Source organism: Gymnogyps californianus, chromosome 7 (assembly GCF_018139145.2).
Source record: "Gymnogyps californianus isolate 813 chromosome 7, ASM1813914v2, whole genome shotgun sequence".
NCBI classification, from domain to species: domain Eukaryota; kingdom Metazoa; phylum Chordata; class Aves; order Accipitriformes; family Cathartidae; genus Gymnogyps; species Gymnogyps californianus.
The window spans coordinates 32,631,375-32,647,190 of record NC_059477.1 but is presented as its reverse complement, the minus strand read 5'-3'; the positions used below and the strand labels follow the sequence as shown (position 1 = coordinate 32,647,190).

General features: G+C 38.3%; 1 protein-coding gene across 5 annotated transcripts in view; it reads right to left on the bottom strand.

The window, feature by feature from the left end:
- Positions 1 to 15,816, bottom strand: part of KALRN (kalirin RhoGEF kinase) — a 523,968-nt gene that overhangs the window by 277,755 nt on the left and 230,397 nt on the right. For all 5 annotated transcript variants that reach the window (XM_050900356.1, XM_050900357.1, XM_050900358.1 and 2 more), the window contains exons 7-8: positions 11,764 to 11,886; positions 1,600 to 1,791 (exon numbers count right to left, since the gene is read on the bottom strand). In XM_050900356.1, coding sequence (XP_050756313.1) covers positions 1,600 to 1,791; positions 11,764 to 11,886 — 315 coding nt within the window. The remainder of the gene's footprint in view (positions 1 to 1,599; positions 1,792 to 11,763; positions 11,887 to 15,816) is intronic.

The window sequence follows — 15,816 nt, the reverse complement described above, 5'->3', positions numbered from 1 at the left end:
ATACAATTGTAAAGAAAAAAGACCCAAAGCTGAAAGTGACATTAGTGTAGCTTTTTTTCAAGTTAAGGCTGAGGCAAAATACCCACTTTGACAGTGTTTAAAAGGTAGGAAGAAAAAAAAAATTCACCTCTAGCTTGACAGACAGTTCAATACAGCTTTCTGTTTTATTGCTTTTCATGCTATACAATACCTCAGCAACTCCTCATAAATTGTAAACAAGACTGATACTTCAGAAAAATAAGGGAATGCTCATAAAATAAAAAAAGCAAAAAAACCCCAAACCCAAACACCAAACAAACCAAAGCAAACAAGAAAGAACTAATTCATTAATAAACATTCTCATTGTGACTACAGACTGGATATAAATTATTTTTTGATTTTTCTTTATGAACATATGATGACTGACAATTATTAACATGAAGACTACACCTAAACATGGCAGTGCCCATTGTACAGAGATGAAAGCACTTGCACTGGGCATCTTCTTAGTGTATCAGTCCCATCAGAGCTACCGAGTGTGCTTACATGAGTAAGTGCCCAGCAGGGTGAGTAATTGCTCTATGCTATGTCAATAGGAAACACAAAATAAAGAAAAATCCATTATAATTTTATAGTCAGAAACAAACAGTAAAGAAAATCTTCACTCTTTGAGCTAAACTTTTCCATACATATATTCTGACTTATGAGGCACAGTTTCTGGCTTATCAGTTATAATTTCTTCTTCAGACACTTGAAGTATGGGTCATTTTATAAACATCAAGCACACCCACTTAGTAGCTTTGATATTAACTACTTGGAAAAACAAGCACACAACGATACTGAAGAGAGCCCCAAAGCAGTGTTTGTCACTGGAAAATGAATGTAATCAACATATGATCAAAGTTGAACCATCACTGTTAAGTGGACCTGGTTTAGGTGTAAAAAAAGCAGAAGGTTTATTCACTGACATATTTTAAATCTTTTGTAGCTATGAAATTGTGGAACAATTCTGGTAGTTGTTAAAGACACAAACCAGAGTTCAGGGACATGGAAAATTTTCTTGGATGTTCCTAGCTGTCTCTGAAGTCTCTATTTAGTGAGGTCTAACAAAATTTGGGGCTATGGAGAGCACTGTAAGGGTAGGTGGTGGAATGAATTCCATGAGTTTCATTAACAAGAATGTGCTTTGGCTCCTAGAAATTGTCTGCTGGTATGTGTCTATGTCATGTGTGAATATTCCTGTGCCCATAGCACATACCGCAGATATAGATGAGTGCAGATACATACTGTTTTCCTGACCATAATCATCCTGAATTTACCCACAACACTAATGAAATATTAGGCAATAGAAATAAGGCAGCATGTTACTGCACCTAGGCAATTCACTTATGATCAGATTCTTTCTCATCACTAAGGCATAAACATATTTTCTTACCCACTCAGGGAACATGTACCAGTTTTTTGGGCAAAATGTTACTATTTGGTTTTGAGACACTGATCCACTAGGAACAAGGCTCTTAACCTCACTGCATACAAGCCAAAAGCCATCAGGTAATAACTGAAGCATCGTCATTATCAAAATAGCCGTGGATCATTTTGCCAGTCACAAAAGCAGCTCACCTGTTCAGCTTTCTGGTGAAAGACAGCAGACATGGCTAAGATGGTGCTGCGCTCATCCAGAGCTGCAGCAAAACTCTTCCACTCTTGATCCAGCTGGCTAGATATTTGTTTAATTTGCTGGGAAGCATAATGGCCTGCCTCGGAAAGCCTTGACGCAACAGACATGATCCGATTGATGTTGACATAGGCATTCTGAAAATTAAAAAGCACACATAAATAAAGAGAAGGAAGAACCATGACCACCCTCTGCCTTCATTACACATTCCAAACACCATCAGTTGGAATAAAGCCGAGCAGTTCAGTGAGAGCAATCAACCACCTGCTTAAATATGCATGAATAGCAGGCATACTACCTTCCACTCTAAAAATACATCCCTCAGGAATCTTTTTGCAGATCTATGCCATTATCTAACACCGTTCTCTCCCTCTCTCCCTTTGAATTTTTTTATGTAAAACTAATTTGCCATACTTTAGCTATTTACTCACCTGTTAGGGTCTACTCATTGCTTCTATCTTATTCTTGATATTTCTGTTGTATTACTTCATATTTCTGGATACTAAATCCACATATTCGTAAGTGAAATGTTTGCTTTCTGTCCTTTGAGAACTCTCTGACAATCCTTTATAGACATGCAGTGTCAACAAATGGAAAAGTCTTATAGAATTTAAAAGAGCTCGTAAGGATATTCTATAGAAATATAAGAGTTTCCATAGAAATGTCTATTCAATTATATTCTTCAGTTAAAATGTTATCTTTTCTACAGGTTGTTTTAAGCTGTTCTCCAGCAGAGATATCATTTAGCTACAGTGAATTTAGAAGGATTCAAAAAGCCTACTAAAAGGGTAATATGTTCTGTTCTTTCATAAGAATTTTCCATGATGGTTTTTATTCAGCCTTGAAGCAGTGGAAGGATAGTTCTTTGTCAAACTGAACTGTGGACAGCAATGTAATTGCATTACAATACCCCTTTCTGCATAGGAACGTTAACCTGAAAATAAATAGCCATCATGAAAATGTCTTAAAAGGTGCACCATCAAAAGACAAATGATAGCTGTCTTGCAGATTTCTGGAATGTCATTTGATGTTAACACTTCTCCTTTCTCTTTCCTCCTCACCGCAGGAAAGGAGCATCCCAGAATTTGAGATGTTTTGCTAATGTTGACTCACTGCTTTCTTGTCTCACTAAAGTATTTCAAAAGGGCTTTAGGAATTTCAGAGAGTAGAATCTGTAAGACTCTTATGCACAAGGACAGACACAGCCCTGATGATTTTAACAGTATTACTCATGGGCAAATAATAAATCAGAGGTGGAAGTGTTTGTTGGAGCAGGATCTCATCATAGTGAGTAGGAGCACAATGTGGAAAGGTATCTGCCAATCCAAACATGAAACACAACAGAGCACTGCCAAGGCAGGCACAGGTCCAACTAAGTTGTGAAGCAGGGCAAAGTATGTCTGCAAAGTGTGTGGGATAACTATGAAATACACTCATCATACCTGTAGGTGCTAAACGAAAGAAGGATGGGGCCACAGCCCTCACAGCCACTCTGCTTTCCCTGGTAGAACCATGACTGTGACAGCTGTCACATAAATAACACAGATCTACAGCAATACCCAGCCTCCAGTTTTGCTTTTTTCCCCGTATCACATAGCCTTTTCTTAAAAATTGGATTTGTCTCAAAATTGTCAGATTAATTTTAAAGAAATAAAAATATTTTTTTCAGTACATTTAGAGAAACCAATCAAAATTGTTCTGAAGTTTAAAGTATACTAAAAAAGATATTATGATTTGGAATTTTTACCACCAGCTGCAGTCAAACACTTCTTTGTGTCCCTCTAGGTTAGAAACTGGAATTTAGACTAAATATTTAAGCCTTTCTCCCAGAAAGTCTTCATGATAGAGCCTCAGCCAAGATCATTTTGCAGCATTTCAGGTCAGTTCTTCTGGGGGAAAGCAGCGTAGCATCACTACAGTTGCTAAAGCTTGGATGAGTTGCATCAAATAAAGACATGGAACTTTGCTGTGTTTGAAGGAAAAGAAAAGCTGCTGAAGAAGTTTTGATCTAATGTAAAAAATAGTTGCTTTCACCTTGCTTCCCCCCCCCCCCCCGCAGAATGATCTCAGCCATTACAATGTAATGAGCATGGAGGAAAACAACTGTGAATTCCTTGGTTCCCTATAGCTACAGAATATAGATGTATTAACTAGTAGAAGGGTAAAGGTAAGATTAGTTGAAATACAGCAGATGTTCTTAGAGTCTGTTCTTTAAGTTAGGGAGATCTATATATTGCTATGTCTGTTTGTTATACTTTTATACAGAGATGAGGATTTTCATGGATGAAATTTCACTTTCCTAGATGAGAATTTTTCATGGAAGAGTACCAACCTGTCCCATAGCCGACCCACTAACTCCATAGCTTTTCCAGCAGAAAGCAAGGAGCAGTTTGGGAGTCACCTGCTCACACCTCTGTTCTTAGCACACCAAGTGGAACTGGCTCAGGAAACAGAGACTCCTGAGATTCCCCTGTTGCTTTCTGAGCAATAAATGGATTCAAATGCAATATCACATGTGATGTGCTCTTCTGTATAGCTCCAACAGGTAATGCAATGGGGATACCTCCTACTTCTGGACACATGCACTCTTTACCTCCGCTTTATCTGTCCCACCTCAGTGAAGCAGAGACATTGAAGTAGGGCTTGGACACATAAGACTTGTCCAAGGTCTCACAGGAAAACACGACAGAGCAAAGACTTGGCTAAAGATCTGGAACTCAGGATAGCACATCCTACCAGACGTAACACATTTTACAATCTCAGGACCTTCACCCACTATTATTGGGAAGGATGGGATCTCTGGGAAAAACTGGGAAAGATGAGATCGCTGTTGTGGATTGAGGTAAGATGCAATATGGCTTTAAGGCACTCCAGAATTTAGTTTCAGGAGAAAAACATTTAATTGACCACAATCCACTTCTTTTCTACCTTGAAGTAGAATAAAATTGTAAGCCACTTTTTTTCATCTTTATCTGCCAATGTGTAATGTTCTGAGTAAAATGGAACAAAAATCTATGCTGCCAAAATTTAACTGTTGACATTTCACACAGTTAAACCTTCCTTTCCCTCTGGTTTGTTCACCTCTAAAAACTGAATGAATTGAGATTTTTCTATGTCACTATTATACAGACCTTTTTATCCTAATAGGAAATAAATTAAACAGAGCAACTAATGTCTGTGACTTTATTTTTCCTTTAGGCTGGAAAATCCACTACCGGCAGGTTCATAGAGAGTCTCACTTTAAATATAACCTGAGGCCTCATCATTTTTTCAAAACTGAGAGGTGTCCCCAAAGAGGACTGCAAGGGATCACTGCTTTATGGCTAAATAGGACTACAATAGGTCAAACAAGGAGAAAACAATATATTAATGTCTAGAAGTAAGGGTAAAAGCCCTTCAGTTGACATTCTGTTGTAGTGACACTAGGATACACCCAAGTTTTGGCTAATACCTATCCTTTATCATTGAAAAACCTTTATTTTACATGTATTTGCAGACTTTCCAAAAGCAGTCCCCGTGTTAGAGTTAATTTTTCATTGACTTTATTTCAACTTTGAAACTTTAGTCAAAAAAGGGGATTTTTGCCTTCTAAAAATCACTTGACTGGCAAACAAAAGAAAAATTTCCCACATGTACATCAGCATCATGATATGCAAGAGTTTCTTTTACAGTTTAGGAAAGCCTTGTGCAATGCCTTGCAAGTGCACATACCCTTTTTTGTCCACCAGTTCTTTGTCCGTTTCTGTCACGTCAACAAGGCCTTGATTCTGGTCTTCACTGTCTATAACATAGCTGTTCCTTCCAGTGTAAGCAGCACTGCTAAGGTCCCTAACACTAGGTAGGATAACAGCCCTCAGTCTCAGCAATAAGCACTGACAGTAGTGGAGTTTCAATTGTGGAATGATCTCCCGCAGGGAAATACACTAATTCAGCCCTGATCATCTAGTGGCCATGCTGGGAGACCTTCCCTCTTAATTAAACCCTCCAGCCCTAGCTGGAACAATACTTTCTTCTAATACATGTATAAAAAGAATACCTTACACTCACAGAAGAAAAATGAGCAGTGAGAAGCATTAAATCTGCAAGGAACTTGGCTGTGTTCATCTCATTTCCTAGAGAACTAGTTGAGATATTGTGATGGCAAGCAGCAAAGGTGGGCTCCAAGAGCAGGGTTTTGCAGATTAATTGAAGGTGAAATTTGGTTGTTGAAGAGTTCTTCTTTAAAACAAAATAAATAAAAAAAAAACAGCTTGCACTGTGTTACTGTGAGTTTAGAAACCATCTGTGAAATTAACCTAACACATAAATCCAAAGCAGAATGTTTCAGTTACAAAATAAACTCATGAGATATCTTTAAGACCTTTAAGTTTCTATAACAAGGCCAATTATGTGTAGCCTGTTGCAGAATAATATTGGATGGCATTTTAGCTCAGCCTACATACAGAAAAATACCGTTCATTTAAGATAAATGTTGAGAATTTTCAACAGACATCATTAGCCTTTACATGGTAATTGTAACGTGTTCGAAATATGTTGCGTCTTCCTTAGGACAACATGCATCTCCATCTAGTGTCAGACAGCTAACTCCCTGACAGCAGGATAGGCAGCAATGCCAGCACTGAACACTGCCATTTTTATGCATGTCCCACAGAAAATTATAACTCTTTCTTTAAGGTGGTTAATGGATAAAAAAGTCCCAGCAAAGGAAATACAAATAACTTCAGTGGGAACAAATGGCATGTATACCATGTATCCAAGTGCAGCGCTACAACCAGTATGCTTTGTGTTATATTGAAACACTGGTTTTTTTCTCTAGTGAATTTACTATTGAGATTACTCACAAAATGTTGGAGCTAAATATTCATCTTTGTGAAAAGTATTATTGCTTCAGTATAAACATTATACAGCTGTGATAAAGACTAACATAATTTATTTTGAAACTGAAGTGAAAACAAGCACTGCCTTGAATCACAGAAAAAAAATACCACAGTACAGTTTATGACCTCAAATACATGACTTCTCCACATCCCACATTGTTCATTTAAAAGGAAGAATTATTATTGTAAAAAACAGAGTAACAAATTGTTTTTCCAAGAAGGAGCTTTGGTCACAGCATGCCTATAGAGATGTATAGGAAGAGCATGCGACAAAAGGCATGACCCAATAAACATTTGGAGAACGTATTTTCTAGAGGAACTGAAGAGAATATTTTAACTATTATTAGTTATGCCAGGCTTAAAGGACACTAGGCATAGTGTAAAGAAAGAAAAACAAAACAAAACAAAACACCTTAGAGATCCAAGATCTGATCCAACTTCCACTGAAGTTCATAGGGTTTTTTGCTGCAAAACATACAGCCATCCTCAGCTACATTGTCCTCCTCCATATCTTCTCTCAATACTGATTTTAATGTATTGACAAAACAAAACAAACCCCAAAAGCCATAAACAACCCCAAGTCCCACAACCAATAAGAGTGCTTCAAGTTTTCATTATTTTGTTACTCAGATTCGTGATAGCTGAACTATTCTCAATCCAACAGTTGCTGGGACTAATTTATTGCATAAAAGAAGATCTAGCTAAACTATAAAGCAAATTTCTAGCAAAATCACAATTATAAAGCAAATTCCCAGAGAAAAAGTTTACAGTGTGATCTAGTTCACCCTTGAGACTCAGAAACCAAAATATTTATATAAAAAAAATGCAGCACCATTTAACTGGGTTTGAAAAGTCATTCTTCTTGAACCAATCTCCATGTCTTGAGCCTGAAGCATGGTAGGTAAATATTTGAGTTTTGTAATTAGCATGAGAGAGCTTGAAGGCTCATCAGATATGAATCTGATATGAATGATATGAATGTTTTAATTTATTAAAACTCACCAGAATCTTAAGTTTTCAGACTCGGGTGGGTCACAATACTCTACCTGGGACTGCAAACAGATCTGAGGGTAATAAGCTCCCCATTCTCTGGTAAAGAAATAGGAAAGGATTCCTGTCATTTTCTTTTTGGAGCCAAGGGTATTACATGAAGAGATTGAGGAATACCGGGTTATAAACACAAACAAGTACATACCCAATAGTAAATTCACCAGAGCTATAGTTTTCTCTCTAACACCTTCTGCATTACGTTACTTAATCCTAATCCTTAACTTCACAAATATTTATCAGTGGGTAACTTAATGCAAGAATATTCTTGATGTGCAAAAGTAATTTATGTATATAAACATTATAGGAGCAGAGCCTTTGGCAACAGACTGCAAGGCAAAGACCATTTCTTCCTTTGAACAGGTATAGCACCTTGAACAGTGACCTAAACCTCCTACTCTTACTGCAATATAAATATTATCAAATAATACGCACTAGTCATTTTCCAACAGTCTCCAACAGGAATCAAATGGTAGCATGAACAACTGAACTAAGATGTTGCCATAAAAATAAGACAGTTGAACAAAGGCAGTTGTGCAGTCGCAATCGAATGATTATGGATTTCTAACATCACTGACTATAATTTTCTTAGAGAAAACTATATTGGGGAAAAAAAAATCACCAAAACCACATAATCAGACCGTACATCAGAAAACCTGGCAAAACATACAGACTTTGTATATCTTGCCTCAAGAAGCTACAGTTAGCTGTGGTGATTCTTTCCCACTAGTTTCTCTGTTATCAGCAAGACTCTTCTTAACTAAAGTGTTGTTACATATGAAACAGACCTGATCCATATTTCTAGCCCCACTTCTCCAACAACCAAAGTATGGCTCAGATAGCTGTGTAGGCTTGGGGTATGTAATGCCGTACCACTATGTTCAGAGTCATCACCCAACTTTCTCTGTTTTTGCTTCGTTCAAGTAAGTCGATGCGTCCTGAGTCCATTGCTGACCATCACTGACTCTTCCCTTGAACAAATGCAGGGGCTTCATCCTTACTACAGAGTGTCTTTACGTAGGCTTGCATAGAGTTCTTGTGCATGCCAAGAGACAAAACTACCATCTGCCACAAAAGCCGGGCTGTGGCCAGGAAAGGGTCATTTTAGTTTCAATCTCCTCTTGCTCTTCCTGCATGCTTTACCACAAATGGAGTGACTAGTATGCAGCCCAACATCCTTATGCAGCAAGCTGATGTCTCCTGCATGCTAACACCCTCATATTCACAATACTGACTTTTGGGGACACCAGGAGTCACTCCATATTTTTCTAGTAGTCTGCTCCATCTAAAAAAAGAGCAACACTGCTGACAGTAGCACTATACTGACATAAGAACAGCAGCTCCAGGTTCATTCAAGTAGCCTGCAGCTTAAGGTTATTACCCTTTTCCCACTATTTTCCAAATGTCCTTTCAGTTTGATATACCCCCATGTCTACTGTTCCAAAAATAGGAAGCCCAGCCCTCTGCAAGACAGCTGCCCTGTTTAATTCCACAAGCCAACCTCACCAGACTGTAAAACTCACCTCATTTGCCAACCTGTGCAACCCTGGCATTGAAATCCCCTCTAGAAAGGTCATTGTGCAGACATGTAACCCAAATACAGGCCTTTCAGCAATATGGAAAGTCTTGAGAAACCTATTTGATCATGAGGAATTTCAAGCACTGAGTAAAACTCTGATATTTCTGATAAATACCATGGAGGCCTCATTTAGATTTAAAAAAAAAAAAAAAAAAAAAAAGTGTAGTCCTGAGTTGCATCTGTATCCTGAAATATTTCTATAGTCTTTTTTATCCTGGCTTTGCCATACTGTCAATAACAATACCACAACTCCTTATGCAACCCCTGTTCGACAACTGAAATCTGTTGAAGAATTTTTTTTAAAAGTTCCTACTGAGAGAGTATATCACAAGAATTTTTTAAAATAGAAATCTTAGTTGAATGAACTGTGCCTGTTAGTCTGTATGAATCGATGTTGATCCAAAACCCAAAGGAAGACACCACACCATCCTCAAAGGGGATTCTAGGTCTAAAATTCAACTAAAGATAGAAGAAAAGTAGCATATGAAAGATGACATACAAGTGTACTGCTCTCTTTGAGTTATATTCCTATAAGGAGGATTATCTGAGAACATATATATTGTTTGGCATATTTGTTACATTGTGGGGTTCCTCCACAGAGTCATATATTTCAGTCCAATTAATTAGAGCAGAATTGAGTGCCATCTCTCACTGTACTTACAGGTTGAAAGTTAAAGGTGCCCGGTATGAATGCCCTTCCACATAGATCGTCTATGCTAAAGAGATAGAGGAGGCAATCTTCTTTGTAGATTGATTCATGCTGACTGTATGGGCTTCCATATCACTATACATGAGTGTGAGTTATCCTGGAGACAGCACAAAATGGGAGCTGCATCATCTGTCGCACTCTTTCCCCTCAGCCGAAAAGGTCTCTCTCCTGGGCAGCTCTGTTAGACAGGAGTTTGGCAGCACTGAGGTGGTGAGATGGCACAGCTGCGAGCCACAGCGCAGCCACTGAGAGGCCTCTGCCCCCAGAAGTTTCCCCAAGATCTTTGCAAATGTCTCACTTCCTTGCATTCCTCATTCCCGAAAGCTCACTTGGGGACAGATGGAAGAAGAATGGAGGAAAATAATTTTTCTTCCATTAGGTGGACCCTCCCTGTCACTCGTTAATTTTCTATTAACAACAATTATCTCTTTCCAAGTTTAGCTCCCAGCTCTTTTAAGAAAACATACCAGACAGTACCACAAAAAGGATAAAGGGAGGTCCTCCAGCTTGACTCTTCTAATGTTGTTTTCTGAAGAATTATGACCGACTTTGCATCTTTCATAAGCCAAATAACTTTTAATGCACTAACCTCCAGGACGCATTTATTCATTAGGATTCTGTGAGCAGCACTGTTATACGGAGTCCATGCTATCCTGTATTTTGCTAGATAGCATTGTGATGGCAAGCTTAACAATTAGGTGCCTAGAGCCTGTTTTTCAGTGCTCCTTTCAATTATAATCACAATAAATACATTAATAGACATTATAAACATTTCTCATCTTCCACTGTTACGCAATGCCCTAGTGAGGCACAGTGCTTTAGTGAGGAATACCTAGATTGGTGGAAATGGCGGGTGGAATTTAGGTCAGAGAAGTTAATTACCTGATCTGGAATTTGGCCAGAATACCAGGGTTAACATCTGTAATCTTATGAAACCGGTGTGTGGTCTTTAATGACCTCAGGTAGTCAGGACCTCTTTTTCACATTTCAGACGGCTGCCCTCAAGTACCTCGCCCTTTGGCGGCATAGTAGGGTATGGCTCTCTAGTGACTTACACCACAAACTTAAACTTCAACTGCCACCTTTGAGGTCTCAGTCCCAATGCAACTGTAGTCTGACCGCGCACAGCATGAAGAGGTACACCTGTAGGAGTTGGTTTACTCAGGGCAAGCTTTTGTGTAGTTGACAGAGAGCATTTGGAGAGGGCTCATCTCTGCATTGTGTAATTGCAGCAGGGGGTACGCATGCATTTTTCTAACCCAGTGCAACAATCAAAACATCAATACATTCTGTCCTCATTTCTGTGCTGAAAGCAGAGCAGTTTCCAGAACAAATACCTTATGCCTGAAAAGAACAAGAAAGTGAGCAAAGCACTTATAAATGTATAATGACGCTTTTTTTTTTTTTTTTTTTTTAAACCTAAGGTAAATTGAGTTGCATTAAAAAAGACTGACCGATTAACTACTGAAAAAGCCAAAATCCCACTGTGGCCACAACTGACAGCCTGATTAGTGTCTCTTTTTCAAGGTTTTGAAAAGTACCTTAGCAGGGTGGGGGGGCAAAAGCGTAAATTATTAAGGTGCCACCTACAGCTCTCATTAATTCCCAGTCAAAGAAATGTCAAAAACCTAAAAAATATTGTATTTGCTCTCCAAAATGTAAATAAACTCCACAGGACTGTGCTGCTCTTAAGTCAAGGAAATAATCATGTACCAGTGTCTGGGTGGACAGAGCAACGTTCTGCTTTCCAGAAAGAGGGCTGCTGCCACAGCCCAGCCTGACCTTCCTTACTTCACTTCTCACAGGTCCATAGTGCTCTCTGAAGGTGGCCTCATGGGCCGGCCCTTTCCTCACTCACAGGCACAGACCTGTTGTTCACAGCGTGCCCTCAACTCACCATGGAATTCATGGCAAAGTGATTATGCTGCGTCTGTAGGTCAAGGGCATGTTGGTAGCTCACGCCGATCTCTGTGTGACTCTGCAGGAACAATTCTTTGTTGTGGCTGATCCAGTCAAACATCTAGAAGTATCCACACAGGACAGAGAAAAAAAAAAGTGTTAGACAGGGATGAAAAAAATAAGAGACAGTGCAAAATATAAAAATCCACAGTTCTGAGACAGAAGTATATGTAACACAGACAAAAAAAACATCATCTATGTTCCTCATCAAAATAAGCTGTTGTCGAGCAATGGGAGTATTTAAGTTATCACCATATTTCGTTATTAACAGAATGATAGGTCAGGAAACATAATTCATAAAGCATGTTCCTCAGTAAGCTGATCCCATCGTATTTTCCCATAAGTAATGGGAATTTCATATATAGAAAGATGGCAGCAGAGGGACCTAAAATCAGGGGTTGCTTCACTGACTGAAGATCTAGCAGTTCATAAAGTACTCTTAATCGAGAAATGGACCAAAAATTCCGTAAATATTATTGATGTGATTTTCTCGCCCCCCTTTCTTTTTTGTCTGTACATAAAGTTTCCAAATGTTACATTCGAATAGCCAGTTGACTTCCTACACTTATATTTCCTAGATCTTTCCAGTTCCAAAGCCAGAACCCAGTCTATCTTCCACTTATTATTTTTGGGATGAAGAGAGAAAAAGAAAAAAAAGTATTTTATTAATATCTATAAAAAGTACACATTTCAACTTCTCCTACTTCCAAATGTATTTCCAAGCAAAATGGATAGTTCAGTACTTCAGACATAGATAGAAATATATTGAATAAAACTGATGAAACTCATTCCTTACTTTGTAGCACGTTAATGTGACATTTCAATCTGCAGCACGTTCATTCATTATAAGCTGTCACAAGTCAGCTAGGAGATAGTGTGTTTATGTTTTGGCTTGTTATGTGTTGTGTTAGAGAATAAATGCATTCAAAGTGAGAACCTTTCATTCTTTACTCCTGTCTACAGCTCTGGAGGCATTACAATCTCAGATTTCTTCTTTTCTGCAAACATTTTTGTTACAGAATCCCTTCAAACCATGTTCCCTCATCTCCACCCCAGCAAGCTGGGGAACTGTCCATTAATAAGGACTCTTTCATAATAAAACCCCCAACTTATTAATTTATTGTAAAGAAAGAAAAACTAATCATAAAGGCAGTGGAGGTCAGGTCAATACAGTCCCTGGTGTTAGAGAAAGTATTTTAGGGTGAAAAGGCAGCTTCTAAGCAACCACCTTACAGTCAAAGGATTAGTTCAGATCTTTGTTATAACCTTTATGTGTCCTACAGTCAAGAGCTGTTTTGTTCTTTAGCACTGAATAACAATTTTTGACCTGTGACAGCTGAAGAACACTCAGAGCCCACTGCTCAGGCACTGTATGTTGCTGTAGTTTCTCAGGGTCAGTTACCCGTTCCCTGTAGAGACGGCGCTCCTAAGAGTAGAGAAAAGGCCCTGTATGGGTCACCTAAGATTCCTGCAATAAACTCAGCATTTCATGCTGAGCACTCAATTCAGCATGGGAGTGCACTGCTTTATGCAAGGGATTTGCAGAAATAATATTGAATATCCCTTTCATCAAAAGGCAAATAAACATTGCAAGTGCTCCAATGCCACCAGACACACTACACTGACCTGGTCCCAAAAATCTGTCACATGTGCCTGACTTCTTAATCTTTTATTTATGAAAATACGCTTGCAACTACAGAGTCTATACAAGCTTGTATTTTGTGTTGATGAATACTCTTAAAGGCCAAATTTGGTTCAAGTTACAGTGGTGCAAGTCCAAAGTAATATCATCGACACAATTACTTTCTCATTTGTACCCATGCAGCTGATCAAAACCAGGCCTATCACCATTTTTTCAGAAAGTATAAATAACAAGATTTTTGCGAGGATGAGGTCAGGGTTTTCAAACATTACTGCCAATTAAACAGAATGAAACAATCTACTATAACCTGAAGAGACACCTAAAGCTTTCTCATCGGATTCCTTTTTCTCACTTTATTAAGATTTAATAAGCAACATTAGCACAAAATACATTGCCACACTTGTGGGCTTAAAGAAAATAAAAAGCCATAAAGCCAACAGAGAAAGAAAAATTCCATAACAGTGAAGGTCATGTCCCAACAACAAGATTTTACATCTCTGCTAAGAAACCAACACAGATTTCTTGTAAGTAGATCTATGTTTGATGTGAATATTTTTTAATGTTTTAAACAATCTAAAGACATTCAGGGAGAAGAAAACTGGCAGAAATCCACTAAAAATAAACAGTAAACCTAATATTCTATGCTCAGCAAAGCCGAATCAGGATCTTTTTAAGATAAGTAATTTAAACTAGTAATCTATTATTCTGTGGATAGGGAGCATTTCCTCCATCTAATCTATACACATATTATTGGATGAGAATCTAGGTTAAGTTAAACCACACTTCTGCCTTTTAAAATACAATAATAAACTATCAAGAAAAAAAAGGAAATCTAAGAGATGATTAATCTTTTTGTCTTGTTTAATCAACTGAAATACACAATAGCAGTTGAAAGGATGACCTTCAAGAATTTTGAGCAACACTGAGCAACAGACCGCAATGATCAGATCTGGACCTCCTTCCAAAACAGTTTGTTTTTTAAACTTCTATTCATGGACAATAGCAGATTTTGGAAGAGACTCCATTTCAGTTTAGACTTTGAATCTTTCTATTATGCTCTTCATAAAAAATTACTTTGGTTTCAGCTGGCCTATGCCTGTAGCAAATTATTCCCCATCAATATGGTCTGGAGTCTCTCCCTGACTCTCTCAAGTCTCATTTGAAAGCCCAGAGAATTAAAAGTTTTGAGTTTCATGTGGTTTGGAGCAGGGAGAAAATAAAGCAAGATGCCTAGGAAGGAGTGCAGGGTAAAAAGATGCAGATTCACTACGGTCCAAAGTAGGGTTAATGATGCACTTTGCACTGTAAAAACTTTCATTGCTCTTGAATCTTAATGAATAATAAGCAGTATTTACAATCACTCTTGCTTTACAGAGCAACCAGTGCTTTGCAAGACTGCAGACATGTCTACCTTATGCAATGCATTACTATATCTGAGATACCCAAACAAGTTCCAGATGAATTGGTACCTCTGCATGGCACAGTCAGTGCTGTGTGGAAATACTAACTTGACCCTCAAAACAGCACAGCCTGGGCACAGTACTGCTTGGATTTGTCTACATTGCTTTTGTTTCCAGGGCTGGTTCCTTCAGAGACTTCCCAAGCATTTCTGCTTAATGCTTACTTAACTGTAGACATTTTCCCAAGTACCCAGAAGAGAGTATTGGGTTTTCTTTATTGCACAGGTCTGGCATCATGGAAAACTTTGTATTTTCACCCTCCTAATCAAAGATGCATGGAAATGATAAGTATCACACAGTCCCACAGATGACAAGATTTGCTTAACAATCAAGAGATTTAAATAAATAAATACATAAAAATGGGGTCTTATTTGCTTTTGAGATCTAATGTATTGTGTTTTCAAACTTTTCTCTTTGATCACAAAGTCTAAAATGGACTTAAACAACTTTCTTATAAGAAGTTGAGGCTCTGAAAATACCAGATGTTGGGCGACTCGTGACAATGCTGTGAGAGTTTGCAATGTGTGACCAGGAGGTTTCAATATGAAGGTCTGTCAACATTGTCTGGCCTGACCCATATTACTAGCAATATTTCCTGAAAGCTTTCAAGTTAAACTTGTTTTCCACTTGAGAAACACTGATGCTTCCTGTGTTCCTGAAGTAAGTGTGCTGCCTAGTTTGCTTAATTAAAGCACACCATTAAGGATGTGAGCATGGCAATAACCCAACAATTGCTATTTTACTCAACCCTGCAAGGACCACCCCACTTTCAAGGGGCTAGCTTGGGTTCCTGGAAAAATGTTCAACATCCTTTGATAAGTTAGTTTCCTTGTCAAAGGAATGATTTTTTAATACAGTAAATAGCAGAGTCTGGAGCATGTGCCCTGTG